This window comes from Ylistrum balloti, unplaced genomic scaffold, assembly GCF_031769215.1.
Source record: "Ylistrum balloti isolate Yb309-2 unplaced genomic scaffold, AGI_CSIRO_Ybal_v1 Utg370284, whole genome shotgun sequence".
Lineage (NCBI taxonomy): Eukaryota > Metazoa > Mollusca > Bivalvia > Pectinida > Pectinidae > Ylistrum > Ylistrum balloti.
Window position 1 is genome coordinate 768,366 of NW_026782217.1, and position 16,106 is coordinate 784,471.

The 16,106-nt window shown below is 35.5% G+C and overlaps 2 protein-coding genes across 2 annotated transcripts in view; one reads left to right on the plus strand and one right to left on the minus strand.

Annotated features, from left to right (window-relative positions):
- LOC132552879 (peptidyl-prolyl cis-trans isomerase) overlaps positions 1 to 5,527 on the minus strand; it is a 513,126-nt gene extending 507,599 nt beyond the window's left edge. Inside the window, exon 1 of the mRNA XM_060217073.1 lies at positions 5,523 to 5,527. The gene's annotated coding sequence lies outside the window, so the exon portion shown is untranslated. The remainder of the gene's footprint in view (positions 1 to 5,522) is intronic.
- Positions 5,528 to 6,625: 1,098 nt separating this feature from the next.
- LOC132552875 (zinc finger protein ZFP2-like) lies at positions 6,626 to 11,348 on the plus strand. The gene is made up of 2 exons (XM_060217067.1): positions 6,626 to 7,389; positions 8,168 to 11,348. Exons 1-2 carry the CDS (start codon positions 6,672 to 6,674, stop codon positions 9,517 to 9,519), a joined length of 2,070 nt encoding a protein of 689 aa, XP_060073050.1. The 5' UTR covers positions 6,626 to 6,671; the 3' UTR covers positions 9,520 to 11,348.
- The last annotated feature ends 4,758 nt before the right edge of the window (positions 11,349 to 16,106 follow it).

A 16,106-nucleotide genomic window follows, 5' to 3' on the forward strand; every position in this document is an offset into this window, starting at 1 on the left:
GAGCTGGTAGTTACCTAAGTGAACAACAAATGGGAGGCCCAAGCATACTATCCAGAACAATTAGAGTAAAATCTCTTGCCAAATGGCCATACAGAACAGTACAGGTTTGTTTCTCAGGTTTTGTAGCAACACATACTGCCTTGGGTAAGGAAAAGGAAACCACCAGAGGTTACATAGCTAACCAGCTGGGCTACGATCGAACCTTTTTGTGTTTGCTTTAATTTCAAAATATAAATGCATACAGTTTATACTTAAATCCTCACAGAGAGAATTTTAGTCCTAACAGATATTACCTATAGGGCCTCAATCAAGAAATTCTTGTCAAAGCAATATCAACTATATGACAACTGAAGGGCAGGTCAGTATATACTGTGGCTAGGCATTGACAGTCTCTTTGTTGTCAACTTATTCCTATTAACAACTTATTTCTCAATAGCCAAAAGACCCAGGGTACTGATATTTTGTCCTCTAACATGCCGGGATGAAGGGTTACTAAGTTTGATTAAATGATAGATCTTGATGTAATGTCAAGGGCACAGTGTTGAAATGTGTCAAAAATCTTAAAACAACTTCATTTCAATTACCAAAAGGTCCAGGGTACTGATATGAAGTATGTATCATGCTGAAATGGATGGCTACCAACTCTGTTCAAGTTATTGACCTTAACCCACTCTACAATGTACCAGCTTCACCAACAGTTATTGTGGCTGTATTACAATGTACCAGCTTCACCAACAGTTATTGTGGCTGTATTACAATGTACCAGCTTCACCAACAGTTATTGTGGCTGTATTACAATGTACCAGCTTCACCAACAGTTATTGTGGCTGTATTACAATGTACCAGCTTCACCAACAGTTATTGTGGCTGTATTACAATGTACCAGCTTCACCAACAGTTATTGTGGCTGTATTACAATGTACCAGCTTCACCAACAGTTATTGTGGCTGTATTACAATGTACCAGCTTCACCAACAGTTATTGTGGCTGTATTACAATGTACCAGCTTCACCAACAGTTATTGTGACTGTATCACAATGTACCAGCTTCACCAACAGTTATTGTGGCTGTATCACAATGTACCAGCTTCACCAACAGTTATTGTGGCTGTATCACAATGCAACCAGCTTCACCAACAGTTATTGTGACTGTATCACAATGTACCAGCTTCACCAACAGTTATTGTGGCTGTATTACAATGTACCAGCTTCACCAACAGTTATTGTGGCTGTATCACAATGTACCAGCTTCACCAACAGTTATTGTGGCTGTATTACAATGTACAAGCTTCACCAACAGTTATTGTGGCTGTATCACAATGTAACAGCTTCACCAACAGTTATTGTGGCTGTATTACAATGTACCAGCTTCACCAACAGTTATTGTGGCTGTATTACAATGTACCAGCTTCACCAACAGTTATTGTGGCTGTATTACAATGTAACAGCTTCACCAACAGTTATTGTGGCTGTATTACAATGTACCAGCTTCACCAACAGTTATTGTGGCTGTATTACAATGTACCAGCTTCACCAACAGTTATTGTGACTGTATCACAATGTACCAGCTTCACCAACAGTTATTGTGGCTGTATCACAATGTACCAGCTTCACCAACAGTTATTGTGGCTGTATTACAATGTACCAGCTTCACCAACAGTTATTGTGACTGTATTACAATGTACCAGCTTCACCAACAGTTATTGTGACTGTATTACAATGTAACAGCTTCACCAACAGTTATTGTGGCTGTATTATAATGTACCAGCTTCACCAACAGTTATTGTGGCTGTATTACAATGTACCAGCTTCACCAACAGTTATTGTGGCTGTATTACAATGTACCAGCTTTACCAACAGTTATTGTGGCTGACTTCTTCTTGGCTTCACTTCTGCCCCAGATAACTTTACCTTCAAAATGGTGATAAAACATGATTTTATAATCCTAGCCTATTTCAATATGAATGGTTTACATAATGGTCCAATTGAAGTGGGACCTGGTCGAACCTCAACCACTTCCTGAGGTACTCGTTAACAATTCACCCTGGTTTCCTTTACAAGATATGACTATATCTTGTAGAGTATCTATAGCTCTGTTAATTCACACTTAAAACTTCATTGTCGGTATTGTTGGTGTTTGACATTCCCCACAACATGTGCCCTCCTACTTTATCGATAATGATCTTGTCTCAAAGTGCTTCGTCAAACTACTTCCCTGGATATTTCATAGGAGTGCCAAAGACAGAATATGTTCACCCTAGACTTTCTGCTAGAACTCCATTCTTGCTCACTTTATCATGTCCAAAAAGACATTTTAATTATTCATTCGGTATCTGTGATCTGTTTGATGTTGACACAAATGTTTGGGTCTCTGGTTTTTTTTATCTGTTTTTAGGAAGAGGATGATATCCCATGGTTACTGACCAGTCAGGCTATTTTGATACAGTTGGTTGGGGTATACCCAACTTTGAACCTTCCAACGCTGACTTTGTAAACCTGAACAGGTTTGCATTAAACATTGCCCCCTTTTTGTATTTGCTGTGCCAGGATTTTATTGTCTCTACTTGCTGAAGAATATTCTTATAAAAAAAATGATCTCTCAGCACATAGCAGAACTCCTCAATGTCCACCTTTCCCCCTTCTCTCTTTCACTCTCTTCAAACTGCTCTGTCTTATGGTACAATCCATGGTTGACAACACAGCAAGCAAACTTTCTATGAAGATTACAAACCAATGTCATTTGTGGGATTTGGTCAATAGCATCTTCAAAAGACTTCTTTTTTGTCATCCCTTGTCAAGTCTAATATAGACATATGTTATAGCACATAGTCAGGTAACCTTTAGTCTTATATAGATACATGTTATAACACTTAGTCAGGTAACCTTAAGTCTTATATAGATATATGTTATAACACTTAGTCAGGTGACCTTAAGTCTTATATAGATATATGTTATAACACATAGTCAGGTAACCTTAAGTCTAACACAGATATATAACACTTAGTCAGGTAACCTTAAGTCTTATATAGATATATGTTATAACACATAGTCAGGTAACCTTAAGTCTTATATAGATATATGTTATAACACTTAGTCAGGTGACCTTAAGTCTTATATAGATATATGTTATAACACATAGTCAGGTAATAACCTTAAGTCTAATACAGATATATGTTATAACACTTAGTCAGGTAACCTTAAGTCTAATACAGATATATGTTATAACACTTAGTCAGGTGACCTTAAGTCTTATATAGATATATGTTATAACACATAGTCAGGTGACCTTAAGTCTAACACAGATATATAACACTTAGTCAGGTAACCTTAAGTCTAATATAGATATATGTTATAACACATAGTCAGGTAACCTTAAGTCTTATATAGATATATGTTATAACACATAGTCAGGTAACCTTAAGTCTAACACAGATATATAACACTTAGTCAGGTAACCTTAAGTCTAATACAGATATATGTTATAACACTTAGTCAGGTAACCTTAAGTCTTATATAGATATATGTTATAACACATAGTCAGGTAACCTTAAGTCTTATATAGATATATGTTATAACACTTAGTCAGGTAACCTTAAGTCTAATATAGATATATGTTATAACACTTAGTCAGGTAACCTTAAGTCTAACACAGATATATAACACTTAGTCAGGTAACCTTAAGTATAATATAGATATATGTTATAACACATAGTCAGGTAACCTTAAGTCTTATATAGATATATGTTATAACACATAGTCAGGTAACCTTAAGTCTTATATAGATATATGTTATAACACATAGTCAGGTAACCTTAAGTCTAATACAGATATATGTTATAACACTTAGTCAGGTAACCTTAAGTCTAATACAGATATATGTTATAACACTTAGTCAGGTAACCTTAAGTCTTATATAGATATATGTTATAACACTTAGTCAGGTAACCTTAAGTCTTATATAGATATATGTTATAACACTTAGTCAGGTGACCTTAAGTCTTATATAGATATATGTTATAACACATAGTCAGGTAACCTTAAGTCTAACACAGATATATAACACTTAGTCAGGTAACCTTAAGTCTTATATAGATATATGTTATAACACATAGTCAGGTAACCTTAAGTCTTATATAGATATATGTTATAACACTTAGTCAGGTGACCTTAAGTCTTATATAGATATATGTTATAACACATAGTCAGGTAACCTTAAGTCTAATACAGATATATGTTATAACACTTAGTCAGGTAACCTTAAGTCTAATACAGATATATGTTATAACACTTAGTCAGGTGACCTTAAGTCTTATATAGATATATGTTATAACACATAGTCAGGTAACCTTAAGTCTAACACAGATATATAACACTTAGTCAGGTAACCTTAAGTATAATATAGATATATGTTATAACACACCTTAAGTCTTATATAGATATATGTTATAACACTTAGTCAGGTGACCTTAAGTCTTATATAGATATATGTTATAACACATAGTCAGGTAACCTTAAGTCTAACACAGATATATAACACTTAGTCAGGTAACCTTAAGTCTTATATAGATATATGTTATAACACATAGTCAGGTAACCTTAAGTCTTATATAGATATATGTTATAACACATAGTCAGGTAACCTTAAGTCTTATATATATATATGTTATAACACTTAGTCAGGTAACCTTAAGTCTAATACAGATATATGTTATAACACTTAGTCAGGTAACCTTAAGTCTTATATAGATATATGTTATAACACATAGTCAGGTAACCTTAAGTCTTATATAGATATATGTTATAACACTTAGTCAGGTAACCTTAAGTCTAATATAGATATATGTTATAACACTTAGTCAGGTAACCTTAAGTCTAACACAGATATATAACACTTAGTCAGGTAACCTTAAGTATAATATAGATATATGTTATAACACATAGTCAGGTAACCTTAAGTCTTATATAGATATATGTTATAACACATAGTCAGGTAACCTAAAGTCTTATATAGATATATGTTATAACACATAGTCAGGTAACCTTAAGTCTTATATAGATATATGTTATAACACTTAGTCAGGTAACCTTAAGTCTAATACAGATATATGTTATAACACTTAGTCAGGTAACCTTAAGTCTAATACAGATATATGTTATAACACTTAGTCAGGTGACCTTAAGTCTTATATAGATATATGTTATAACACATAGTCAGGTAACCTTAAGTCTTATATAGATATATGTTATAACACATAGTCAGGTAACCTTAAGTCTAATACAGATATATGTTATAACACATAGGTAACATTAAGTCTCATATAGATATATGTTATAACCCAAATTTAATGGAAATCTCTTTCTCTAGATGTTGTACAGATTCTCAAATGAAGATTTTGATTAAGAATCTTTCTTAAATCTTATATAAAATTGGCAAACAGCTGCATGCAAAGTACATAGCAAAAAATATACTAAAATTAAAATGCCACTTACTTACAGTTATACTTTAAATTAAACATTTAAATTGGTTATTACCATACGATGAAATCCTTTTAATTACAATTACAGCACACAAGTAAAAATAGATTTAATATGTACCAGTATCTTCAAATTATCGAACTTTATAACAATATATATATTGTATATATATATGTCTTTATGTAACAAAAATCAAAATGTGATATTACCATAACAGCAAGAGCCTATTAACAGCAATTACCTATGCCAATATTATCTAACTTAGCAATGTAGGTAATCTAAGTAGATATAGTATACTACGGAAAATGTCCAAGGTTGATTTTTACATGTAATAATGAGTGTCATTGCCAACAAACATACAAAATAACACTTGCAATCTTCTGGTCTGGCCTTATAAAGGACAAGGATATAAAACGGAGCAAGAGGAAACCGTCGGGCGCTTCTGAAGTTGACAGAAAAAAAGAACAAGACGGAATAGGCTGACAGTAACAATAAACTTACTGTTATCTTCCTTCTCTAATACAAATATAAACTAATAAATGATAATTTATGGTTCACCAATGGCGTTTTTATCGTCAATGTTGTTAGCATTGGTAAGCTTTTCTATTACTGATTCAACATATGACACACATTTATTTTGGGTTTTTTTTTCAACGAATAATATTTATTAAGCTGACGCCACAAAGGGTGTTCGGAATATTGAAGGAAAATAAGGACCAACCTGCCATCGGTGGAAAAAAATTTACCCAGATTTCATCCCCACCCCCTGTCTGTACACCTCACGCTCGGTGCCTTTTCATGCGCCCGCCCACATGCACACGTGATGACAGTGTATTAACGAATAATTGTCAAATTGTAACACCACAGGAAACTAGCTCTCTGACAAAATAGTAGAATGCCTATTGTGACACATGTTTTGTTAAAACTACTGTTTTATTATGCGTCACGCTGAGAAAAACAAGCGTTCTGCAGACGTTGGGCAAAATGATTTAAACTCTTTTGTGCAGGAGGTGCAACAGTGAGTGGTGGGACACTACCTTAAACTAAAACTAAGCGCTACAATGACCGCGATCACTTTAAAGATGGCGACGTGCACTGAGTTTATATTTGAGAAGTTACAGATGAATGAAAATTACTCCATATTTCACCCGTTTTAGTAAAATTGATACCAGAATATATACATTATCGATTTGGAAAATGGATCTTTCTCTAAATACTCGAATCAAAACAGAACCGAATGCAGAGGATACATTATACCGGGAGCCGACATCCATTTGCAGGCGTAACAACGTAACCACTGATGAAGTTCACGACGACGGGTATAAAAATGGAGTATTGCGGAGTCTGTTTACGTCTCCGGAAAGTTCTTTAACAACTCCAGCAGCTAATTTGTTGACATGCCTTGCTAATGAATATCAACTGAGCCAGAACCCTTTATCGGACAGTAGAAGTCTTTTGTTGACATCAGAAAATGCCCGTGGTTGTGTTTATACATTTAATGAAGAGTGTCCTCGAGGACAAACAACACAAAGCAGCAATTACAGTTCTTCTAGTATGACCATATCAACGACAAGGATAAAAATGGAGAAAACAGAAACACCTTCCGAAGCTGACAGAATAAAGGAACAAGACAGAACGGGTCGATATTTAGGACAAAATGGCGACAATAAACTTCATGACAGTGTTATAAAGTCGATGCTAGCAGCGCCACCCATTCATTCTCCTGTACAAAACAAGATAAGTTATCACAAATCTGAAGAATTTGAACATCAGTCCATAGACTCCAACAGTGAAAAGCATGGTGCTTATAGTACACACAGAGATGGTCCTTTTAAAACGAATGATCCGACTCCAAGTCATGCGAGTGACGATGCGTTGGACTCGCCCGAGACATTTCCTCTACTTCCCCCAAAGGGTAAGACAAAGATTAAAGGACTGCTTTATATTGATTCCTCGTTGATATTCATTCTTTAGGAAAGTTTAACTCCCACAAGATGTCGAAATTCTCCATTAAGAAGCCATTTTCAATTTCCAGAAGAATGATATTAATGGTTCAGGCTTCTCAACTCAACACACTTCCAACTTTATTAATACAGAGTTATGACCCTTGATTTTATCATTGGACTGAACATTGGTTAGGGATGTAATGTTTTACATGTATGCCTCCTTTATGTTAAAACAGTCTTAATTATTACATTATCATAATACAGCACAGTATAGTCAGTAAACTTGAAAATGAAAAATCATAACTTAAAACCAATTTTTGAATGTCTATGCTGTCTCTAAAATGGAAATTGAGAAAAAACAATCTCGGCATATCTATTTTTAGTACAGATTTTTATTATGCTCACCATAGGGAGAGCATAAAGTCACTGCTTTGTCCATCTACTTGTCCGACCATCCATCAATCCATTTGTCCATCTTTAAAAACTTTGTCCAGAGCATTACACTAAAACTATACAAAGTAGCAACATGAAACTTCACAGGTAGATAGATCTCAACAAGGAGAAGTGTAATGCACAAGAACCATCTTTCTCTTTTTCATATTTAAGAAGTTATTGCCTTTGTTATTTTTCATATTTAAAATTTTGTCCCATATGGGGAGCATAACCCATCTTTGACGGCCATTGTTTTAAAAGTGAGGAAATACCTTTGTCTTGCATTGTGTAAAAGTTTTTTATTTCTCTTTACAGCTGCTAATCCACAAATGACACGTGAAGATTTTAATGCCTTCTGTCAAGCTATCCTCTTAAATGGAGGTCCTGCTAAAATAAATAATGATGATTCGTCTTCTGGTAATACAGATAACTCAAACACTGTTGATATATTCAACAAAATAAGTAGAGGACAACAGAAAGGAAAACGAAAATTCCAGTGTGACATTTGTCATAAGTCATACGGCCACAACAGCAGTCTAAAGGTGCATTACCGAGTACATACCGGGGAAAGACCTTTCAAATGCCATGTGTGTGACCGTGACTTCAGTCACTCCAACAGTCTTCAGATTCATGTCAGAACACATACAGAAAAACCTCAGTTCAAGTGTGACCATTGTCCGATGGAATTCTCTCGTTCAAATAGTTTATCTCGCCATATGCTGACACACACCAGGGAGAAGCCGTTTGTGTGTGGTGTATGTGGGAAGTCATTCTCTCAGGCATGTAATCTTAAGACCCACATGCGATCCCATACTGGTGACAAACCTTTTAAGTGTGATTTTTGTGGCAAAGCTTTCAGAGTTGCTGAAAAACTGAAAATTCATACTCGTATTCACACTGGTGATCGACCTTATCAATGCACTGTATGTCAAAAAACATTTGCTACGTCGGGTGTACTTAAATCACATTCTTCCATACACACCGGAATTAAACCCTACAAATGTAAGGTATGTGGAAAGGGGTTTACAGTGTCAAATGACTTAAAGAAACACAGCCGTGTTCACACAGGGGAGAAACCATACACCTGTAATATGTGTGGGAAAGCTTTTGGACAGTCTAGCACTCTACAGAAACATCTTCATACTCACTCTGGAAACCGACCACATAAGTGTGAAATATGTGGTAAAGGTTTTGTTGAATCGACACATGTTATAAGACATATGCGTACACATACAGGGGACAAGCCATTCACTTGCAACATTTGTCATAAAAGTTTCTCAGGAGACTTGGCAAAGCATATGAGAACTCATATTGAAGGTAAACCTTACAAGTGTGATATCTGCCTGAAAGGATTTCGAAACCCCTCTTATATGAAACAGCACAAGATGAAACATACTGCTAGCCGCCCATATCCATGTAGTTATTGCACAATGCGATTCATGCAGCCTAGTGATTTGAATGCACATGTGCGTACTCATACAGATTCCAAGCCATTTAAAGGTGAAATTGGTGGGAAAACTTTTGCACAGTCCGACCATCTTGAGAGACACATAATTTCAGACAGTGAAGGAAACAATCAGACACCTGCTAAAAGAAATGAGATGAAAGAGGAAGATTTCAGTGATGAGTCGGAGACAATCTTGGAAGAAAATGATACAAATACATAAAGAGACTGAAAAGAACTTTTATAGATACGAAGTTTTGATTGGTTAAAGTTTTCTTAGTTGCTACGTCTTCAGGTACCAGTTTATATTTAGTATATATAAATATGTTGTTGATAACAACTGATGTTTCAGTCTAAACTTTTATAAGATTTAGTGAGAATTTCATAATCTGTTGACATGTGGTTTGAAGCTTCCTGCCCGTAGTGACGTGTGTTTCTCAGGAAACAGAGAAATTAGCTGCCTGTTGCTGTTGTGACAATGTCTTTGGTCAAGACATTTTACCCAATTTGCTTTTGATGTCATGTGACAGGCCTCTAGTCTGTTGCTCTGTAGGATGGGTACCAGTTACTACAAGGTGATCCTAGCTACCTCAAAATGACCAAAGCTATTGATCAGTTGATACACCGTGCAAACAAATGAAAAGATGATTTATATAGCGTATTTATCTGACAATATACACCCTGCTTAGTAAAAATCTAACTGTGCATAAAGCTTCTTAATTTGGGTGTTCCTCCTTGTCCTTATGAAAAGTAAGTCTATGGTACTCTCAGTATATTATCTGCATTGTGACATCAGAACAAATATCATTTGGAAGGAATCTGGGCATAAAATCAATGTTTACCAAACTGCTTACATGTTGTATGCTTGTAATAGAATCTGTTATCTTTAGGTATTCAGAGTTGCCTCAAATGAGATTTTCTTATAAAATTTCAGCCTGAGATGAAGATAAAATTATCACGAGCATATACAGGTTATAGATTCTATTTCTGATACCTGATTTTGTTAAAATCAAATATAACTTTTATTGCCAATTACAAGTTGATTGGATTATCTCCCAGACTAACAATGGAATCAAACTTTTAATACAGCTGCTATATAGATATACATTTTTGTGTACTGGTACAATTACATATAAATATCAAGGAGAATATGGAAACCCATATAGATTTACATGTATATACCAACCCAGGTATGTAAAATTTAGTTTGCTGGGTTTATCACCCCATGAATAGCCACAATCGTTTTGAGGCAGGGTTTCCTTGCAGAAGCTGGTGGCTACCTCATTGAACAACATACATGAGGCATGTCTCATGCCTGCCAATGCCCAAGGACACAACCATGCCAGCACAGACAGGTCCATTTCTCAGCTTCCTGAAGGACAAATTGCTGTGGGGAGGTAGCATCAAACCACATACCTTGGATTTTTGAGTGAGGTTATGTAGACCAATTTTCGAATGGACTCGGCTATTCCTGCCCCATATATATGTAAAAAGATCAGTTTACATATATAATTTACATACTTTTTTATATATACATTTATTTATTATTTTATTGTATACTGTTTATATAATATTTTTAATACTTTTGTAATTTCATATTTTGTTAGTTTGGCCATCATCAAGTATGATGTAGGAGAGGATGCCATGCTAGACAATGTATTATATTGAGCAGCCTTCTCCATTCTGATTTTCTCTATCACAAATCAGTTTTTTTATGACATAATGTGAAAACAAACTACAGTAACTTTAGAAAAAAATATGGAAATTATGATACATTGTAGAATATTTTCACAAATTTCAGTTTCAAGTGGAAGCAGAAAAACTGCATTTTATCTTCAGTATATATGTAATTTGATTGTTGAGTAAAGAATAAGACCATATGTATTTATATATGTGTGTCCATGTCGCTTTTGATAGTCTGTCGAGTGAATGTCCTAGTACGCCAAACATAGAATAAAAACACATTTTTTTTTATAAAATCATAGGTTGTGTCATGTTAATAAAAATGATGTAGTATTACATAATTAGACATGTAATATTTTTGTGGTATAAAAAAATACAGAAATAAATGTCCAATTGAAATTAATGAAATCTGTTGATTTGAGTCTGTTCTGCGGTTCACAAGCCTCCCTTCTATGACATTTTGTTCAGTGTAGACCTACATTATGTCAACACTTTGCACTTTGCTTTAGATAACACATACAGAAAGCGTCTAAGTGTTGTACAACTCACCTGATTACTGCATCTGCACATTCACTGGCTATAGAGACGGGTAGATATAAAAATATACCTAGAGAATCAAGGATCATTGATCACACAAAGATGATGTGCAGTGTACCAAAGTTAATTGCAGAGTTATTGCCCTTTGTTAGAGTTATATATCTGAAGCATTACCTTTGCCTTCATTTAAACTAAGATGTTGAAAGGTGATGTATACCTTTGGTACATCAGTCATACAAAAGGAAGATAAAGTATAGTGCAGTAAGTCCGATGACATTTCAGTACAGAGTTATTGCCCTTTGTTTAAGTTTTGTGTCATGCACATAGCATTCCTTTCATTTAACTTGGAACATGAAACTTGGTGTATACATTTGTTATACTAAGAGAATGTGGCGTATACCAAATTCAGGGCCTGTAACCCCTTAATTACAGAATTATTGCCCTTTGGTGAAATTTTCTGTCCAATAATGTTGTTTTAGGGGAGCATTCTTCAGTTTCGCTGATACTCTTGTTATCTTTTTATAGTTTGTTGTAAATTTCAAAGCCAAGGCGTGAAATGTATGGAAATAAAGAATTATAAGGGCTTAGAAAATTTATTTTTGAAGCCAAGAAACTAAGAATCCTAAATTGTCTCTGTTAAAAGATAATCATTCTGAATACATTGCACTACATGTTTGCATGTATTGTACTTGGGGGACAATGGCCAAAAATTTTTAATCAATCTTGAAATATTGACCTTACTTCAAACATTTAAATGACCACAGTTTTTCAGAAAGCTCTTTCATTTAATAAACATGCAAAGAAAAAATCGTAATGAAATAGACACTTTCTGATTTGATCAAGAAGCTGAGTAATGAAAAACACTTTGCCATTGCTGGGGTTCAAACCAGCAACCCTTCAGTCACTAGCCAGACACTCTACCGCTCCACTTAAGTGAAATTCCCTCTATCCGAGCCTGGTAAAGCGACCTAGACTCTCAACGTCTACCCATATAAAGCCATACATTATTCTGAATGACTAGTTTGCCTGAAGTTGTTAACAAATGTCTTTAAAAGAAATTTGGTTAAAATTCAAACTTAATCAAATTCAAACAAATATCGGACGTACACCCAAATGATGCAGTTGTAAAGTTTGAGAAAGGCAATGTCAAGGTAACCAACTTTATAATGACCACTTCCAAGGTACTAGTTGGATTTGCATCCATGTTCTTTTTAATATAGTCTCCATGGAATCAACAGAAACTTGATGACCCATATCATTTATAAAACAAATATATATTATTGTTGGACAATCATGTATCTCAATGCAGTTTTTTAATGCTTAACTTTCAACTGAAATATTTTAAAAAATATTTCTGTGTGTACAAAAATGCTATTTTATGGAAAATAATTACAATGTTCATTTTTAAAATTTTAGATGTTAAAAGTATAGTTCAAACAGAGGTCGTGTGACACTGGTTTTATCGTTAATGAAATAATTCAATATCAAACCAGAACAAAGTGCTTTTATTAGCATTGAATACAAATGAAAGCAATATCGAAATAAATGTAAAGTATGGATCACTCAAACAGTCGACAGCTACCGACAGCGAAATTGAATTGATTTTAAAAGAAAATAAATCATAGTAGTTGATCGCCTCACAGAAGAAATAGATGATTTGAAATATACATTGCCTTAAAGCTAGTGCAATTTGATCAAGAAGATGGCTAACAGGCCATTCAACAATGTATCACTGATCATGGTAACAGGCCCTTCACCAATGTACATTTATCCTGGTAACAGGCCTTTCACCAATGTAACACTGATCATGGTAACGAACCCTTCACCAATGTTACACTGATCATGGTATCAAGCCCTTCACCAATGTAACTCTGATCATGATAACAGGCCCCTCTCTAATGTAACACTTATAATGGTAACCGGCCCTTCACCAATGTAACACTGATCATGGTAACAGGCCTCTCACCAATGTTAAAATGATCATGGTAACAGGCCCTTCACCAATGTAACACTGATCATGTTAACAGGCCCTTCACCAATGTAACACTGATCATGGTAACAGGCTCTTCACTAATGTAACACTGATCATGGTAACGGGCCCTTCACCAATGTAACACTGATCATGGTAACAAGCCCTTCACCAATGTAACACTGATCATGGTAACAGGCTCTTCACTAATGTAACAGTGACTGGTAACAGGCTCTTCACTAATGTAACAGTGACTATGGTAACAGGCTCTTCACTAATGTAACACTGATCATGGTAACAGACCCTTCACCAATGTAACACTGATCATGGTAACAGGCTCTTCACTAATGTAACACTGATCATGGTAACGGGCCCTTCACCAATGTAACACTGATCATGGTAACAAGCCCTTCACCAATGTAACACTAATCACGGTAACAGGCTCTTCACTAATGTAACAGTGACTGGTAACAGGCTCTTCACTAATGTAACAGTGACTATGGTAACAGGCTCTTCACTAATGTAACACTGATCATGGTAACAAGCCCTTCACCAATGTAACACTGATCATGGTAACAAGCCCTTCACCAATGTAACACTGATCATGGTAACAGGCTCTTCACTAATGTAACACTGATCATGGTAACAAGCCCTTCACCAATGTAACACTGATCATGGTAACAAGCCCTTCACCAATGTAACACTGATCATGGTAACAAGCCCTTCACCAATGTAACAGTAATCACGGTAACAGGCTCTTCACTAATGTAACAGTGACTATGGTAACAGGCTCTTCACTAATGTAACAGTGACTATGGTAACAGGCTCTTCACTAATGTAACACTGATCATGGTAACAAGCCCTTCACCAATGTAACACTAATCACGGTAACAGGCTCTTCACTAATGTAACAGTGACTATGGTAACAGGCTCTTCACTAATGTAACACTGATCATGGTAACGGGCCCTTCACCAATGTAACACTAATCATGGTAACAGGCTCTTCACTAATGTAACAGTGACTATGGTAACAGGCTCTTCACTAATGTAACAGTGACTATGGTAACAGGCTCTTCACTAATGTAACAGTGACTATGGTAACAGGCTCTTCACTAATGTAACAGTGACTATGGTAACAGGCTCTTCACTAATGTAACACTGATCATGGTAACAGGCTCTTCACTAATGTAACAGTGACTATGGTAACAGGCTCTTCACTAATGTAACACTGATCATGGTAACAGGCTCTTCACTAATGTAACACTGATCATGGTAACAGGCTCTTCACTAATGTAACAGTGACTATGGTAACAGGCTCTTCACTAATGTAACACTGATCATGGTAACAGGCTCTTCACTAATGTAACACTGATCATGGTAACGGGCCCTTCACCAATGTAACACTGATCATGGTAACAGGCCTCTCACCAATGTTAAAATGATCATGGTAACAGGCCCTTCACCAATGTAACACTGATCATGTTAACAGGCCCTTCACCAATGTAACACTGATCATGGTAACAGGCTCTTCACTAATGTAACACTGATCATGGTAACGGGCCCTTCACCAATGTAACACTGATCATGGTAACAAGCCCTTCACCAATGTAACACTGATCATGGTAACAGGCTCTTCACTAATGTAACAGTGACTGGTAACAGGCTCTTCACTAATGTAACAGTGACTATGGTAACAGGCTCTTCACTAATGTAACAGTGACTATGGTAACAGGCTCTTCACTAATGTAACACTGATCATGGTAACAGGCTCTTCACTAATGTAACACTGATCATGGTAACGGGCCCTTCACCAATGTAACACTGATCATGGTAACAGGCTCTTCACTAATGTAACACTGATCATGGTAACAGACCCTTCACCAATGTAACACTAATCACGGTAACAGGCCCCTCACACAAGTAAAGGTAACTCTTTCTAGAGACATTAAAGTATAGAATGAGTAAAGTTTATTTATACATTTGATGAAGTCGTAATCCTGATTTTATGTCAAGATGGATTTATGTAATTTTTTGTTATTACAATAGAGGACAATAGAGTATGTAATCTTTAATTAGTTTGTTAGTGTTATCATTATTAGCTTTATTCATTCAGCATGTAAAAATGCCTTATAATTGGTTTTAGTTAGTGTACACATAAATGATCCGTTCTGTTTGGATGTTATTTTGTTGAGAACAGATGGCATGACTGTGTATAAACGGGGACATGTGATGGTGGTGCCACAATCCAGTATCAGAACCAGTGTTGCCAACTACCTAATGTCTGAGTCCTCAGTAAATAGAGAGCTTGTACACCATACCAAAGCATGCAAGATAGGTAGACTAGATGTTGCACTGACCGAGATGACGTTGGGCAATGTAGTTTTTCCATCAAAACCACAGCTAAGTGTTTTACACATCAAATGTGATATTAGTGATTGAAAAGTTAGATTTGATTGATATCGTTAGCTTGACTCTCAAGTTCATTTTGTGAGGATTGAAGCCTCCTTTTCATGATTTCACCCATTTTTTTTTTAATTATTTCAGCCTCTTTTTGATATAATGGTTGGAGAGAATCCTGTGCAGGTCATCATCCCTGCAACAGCAGAGGTCAAGGAAATAAA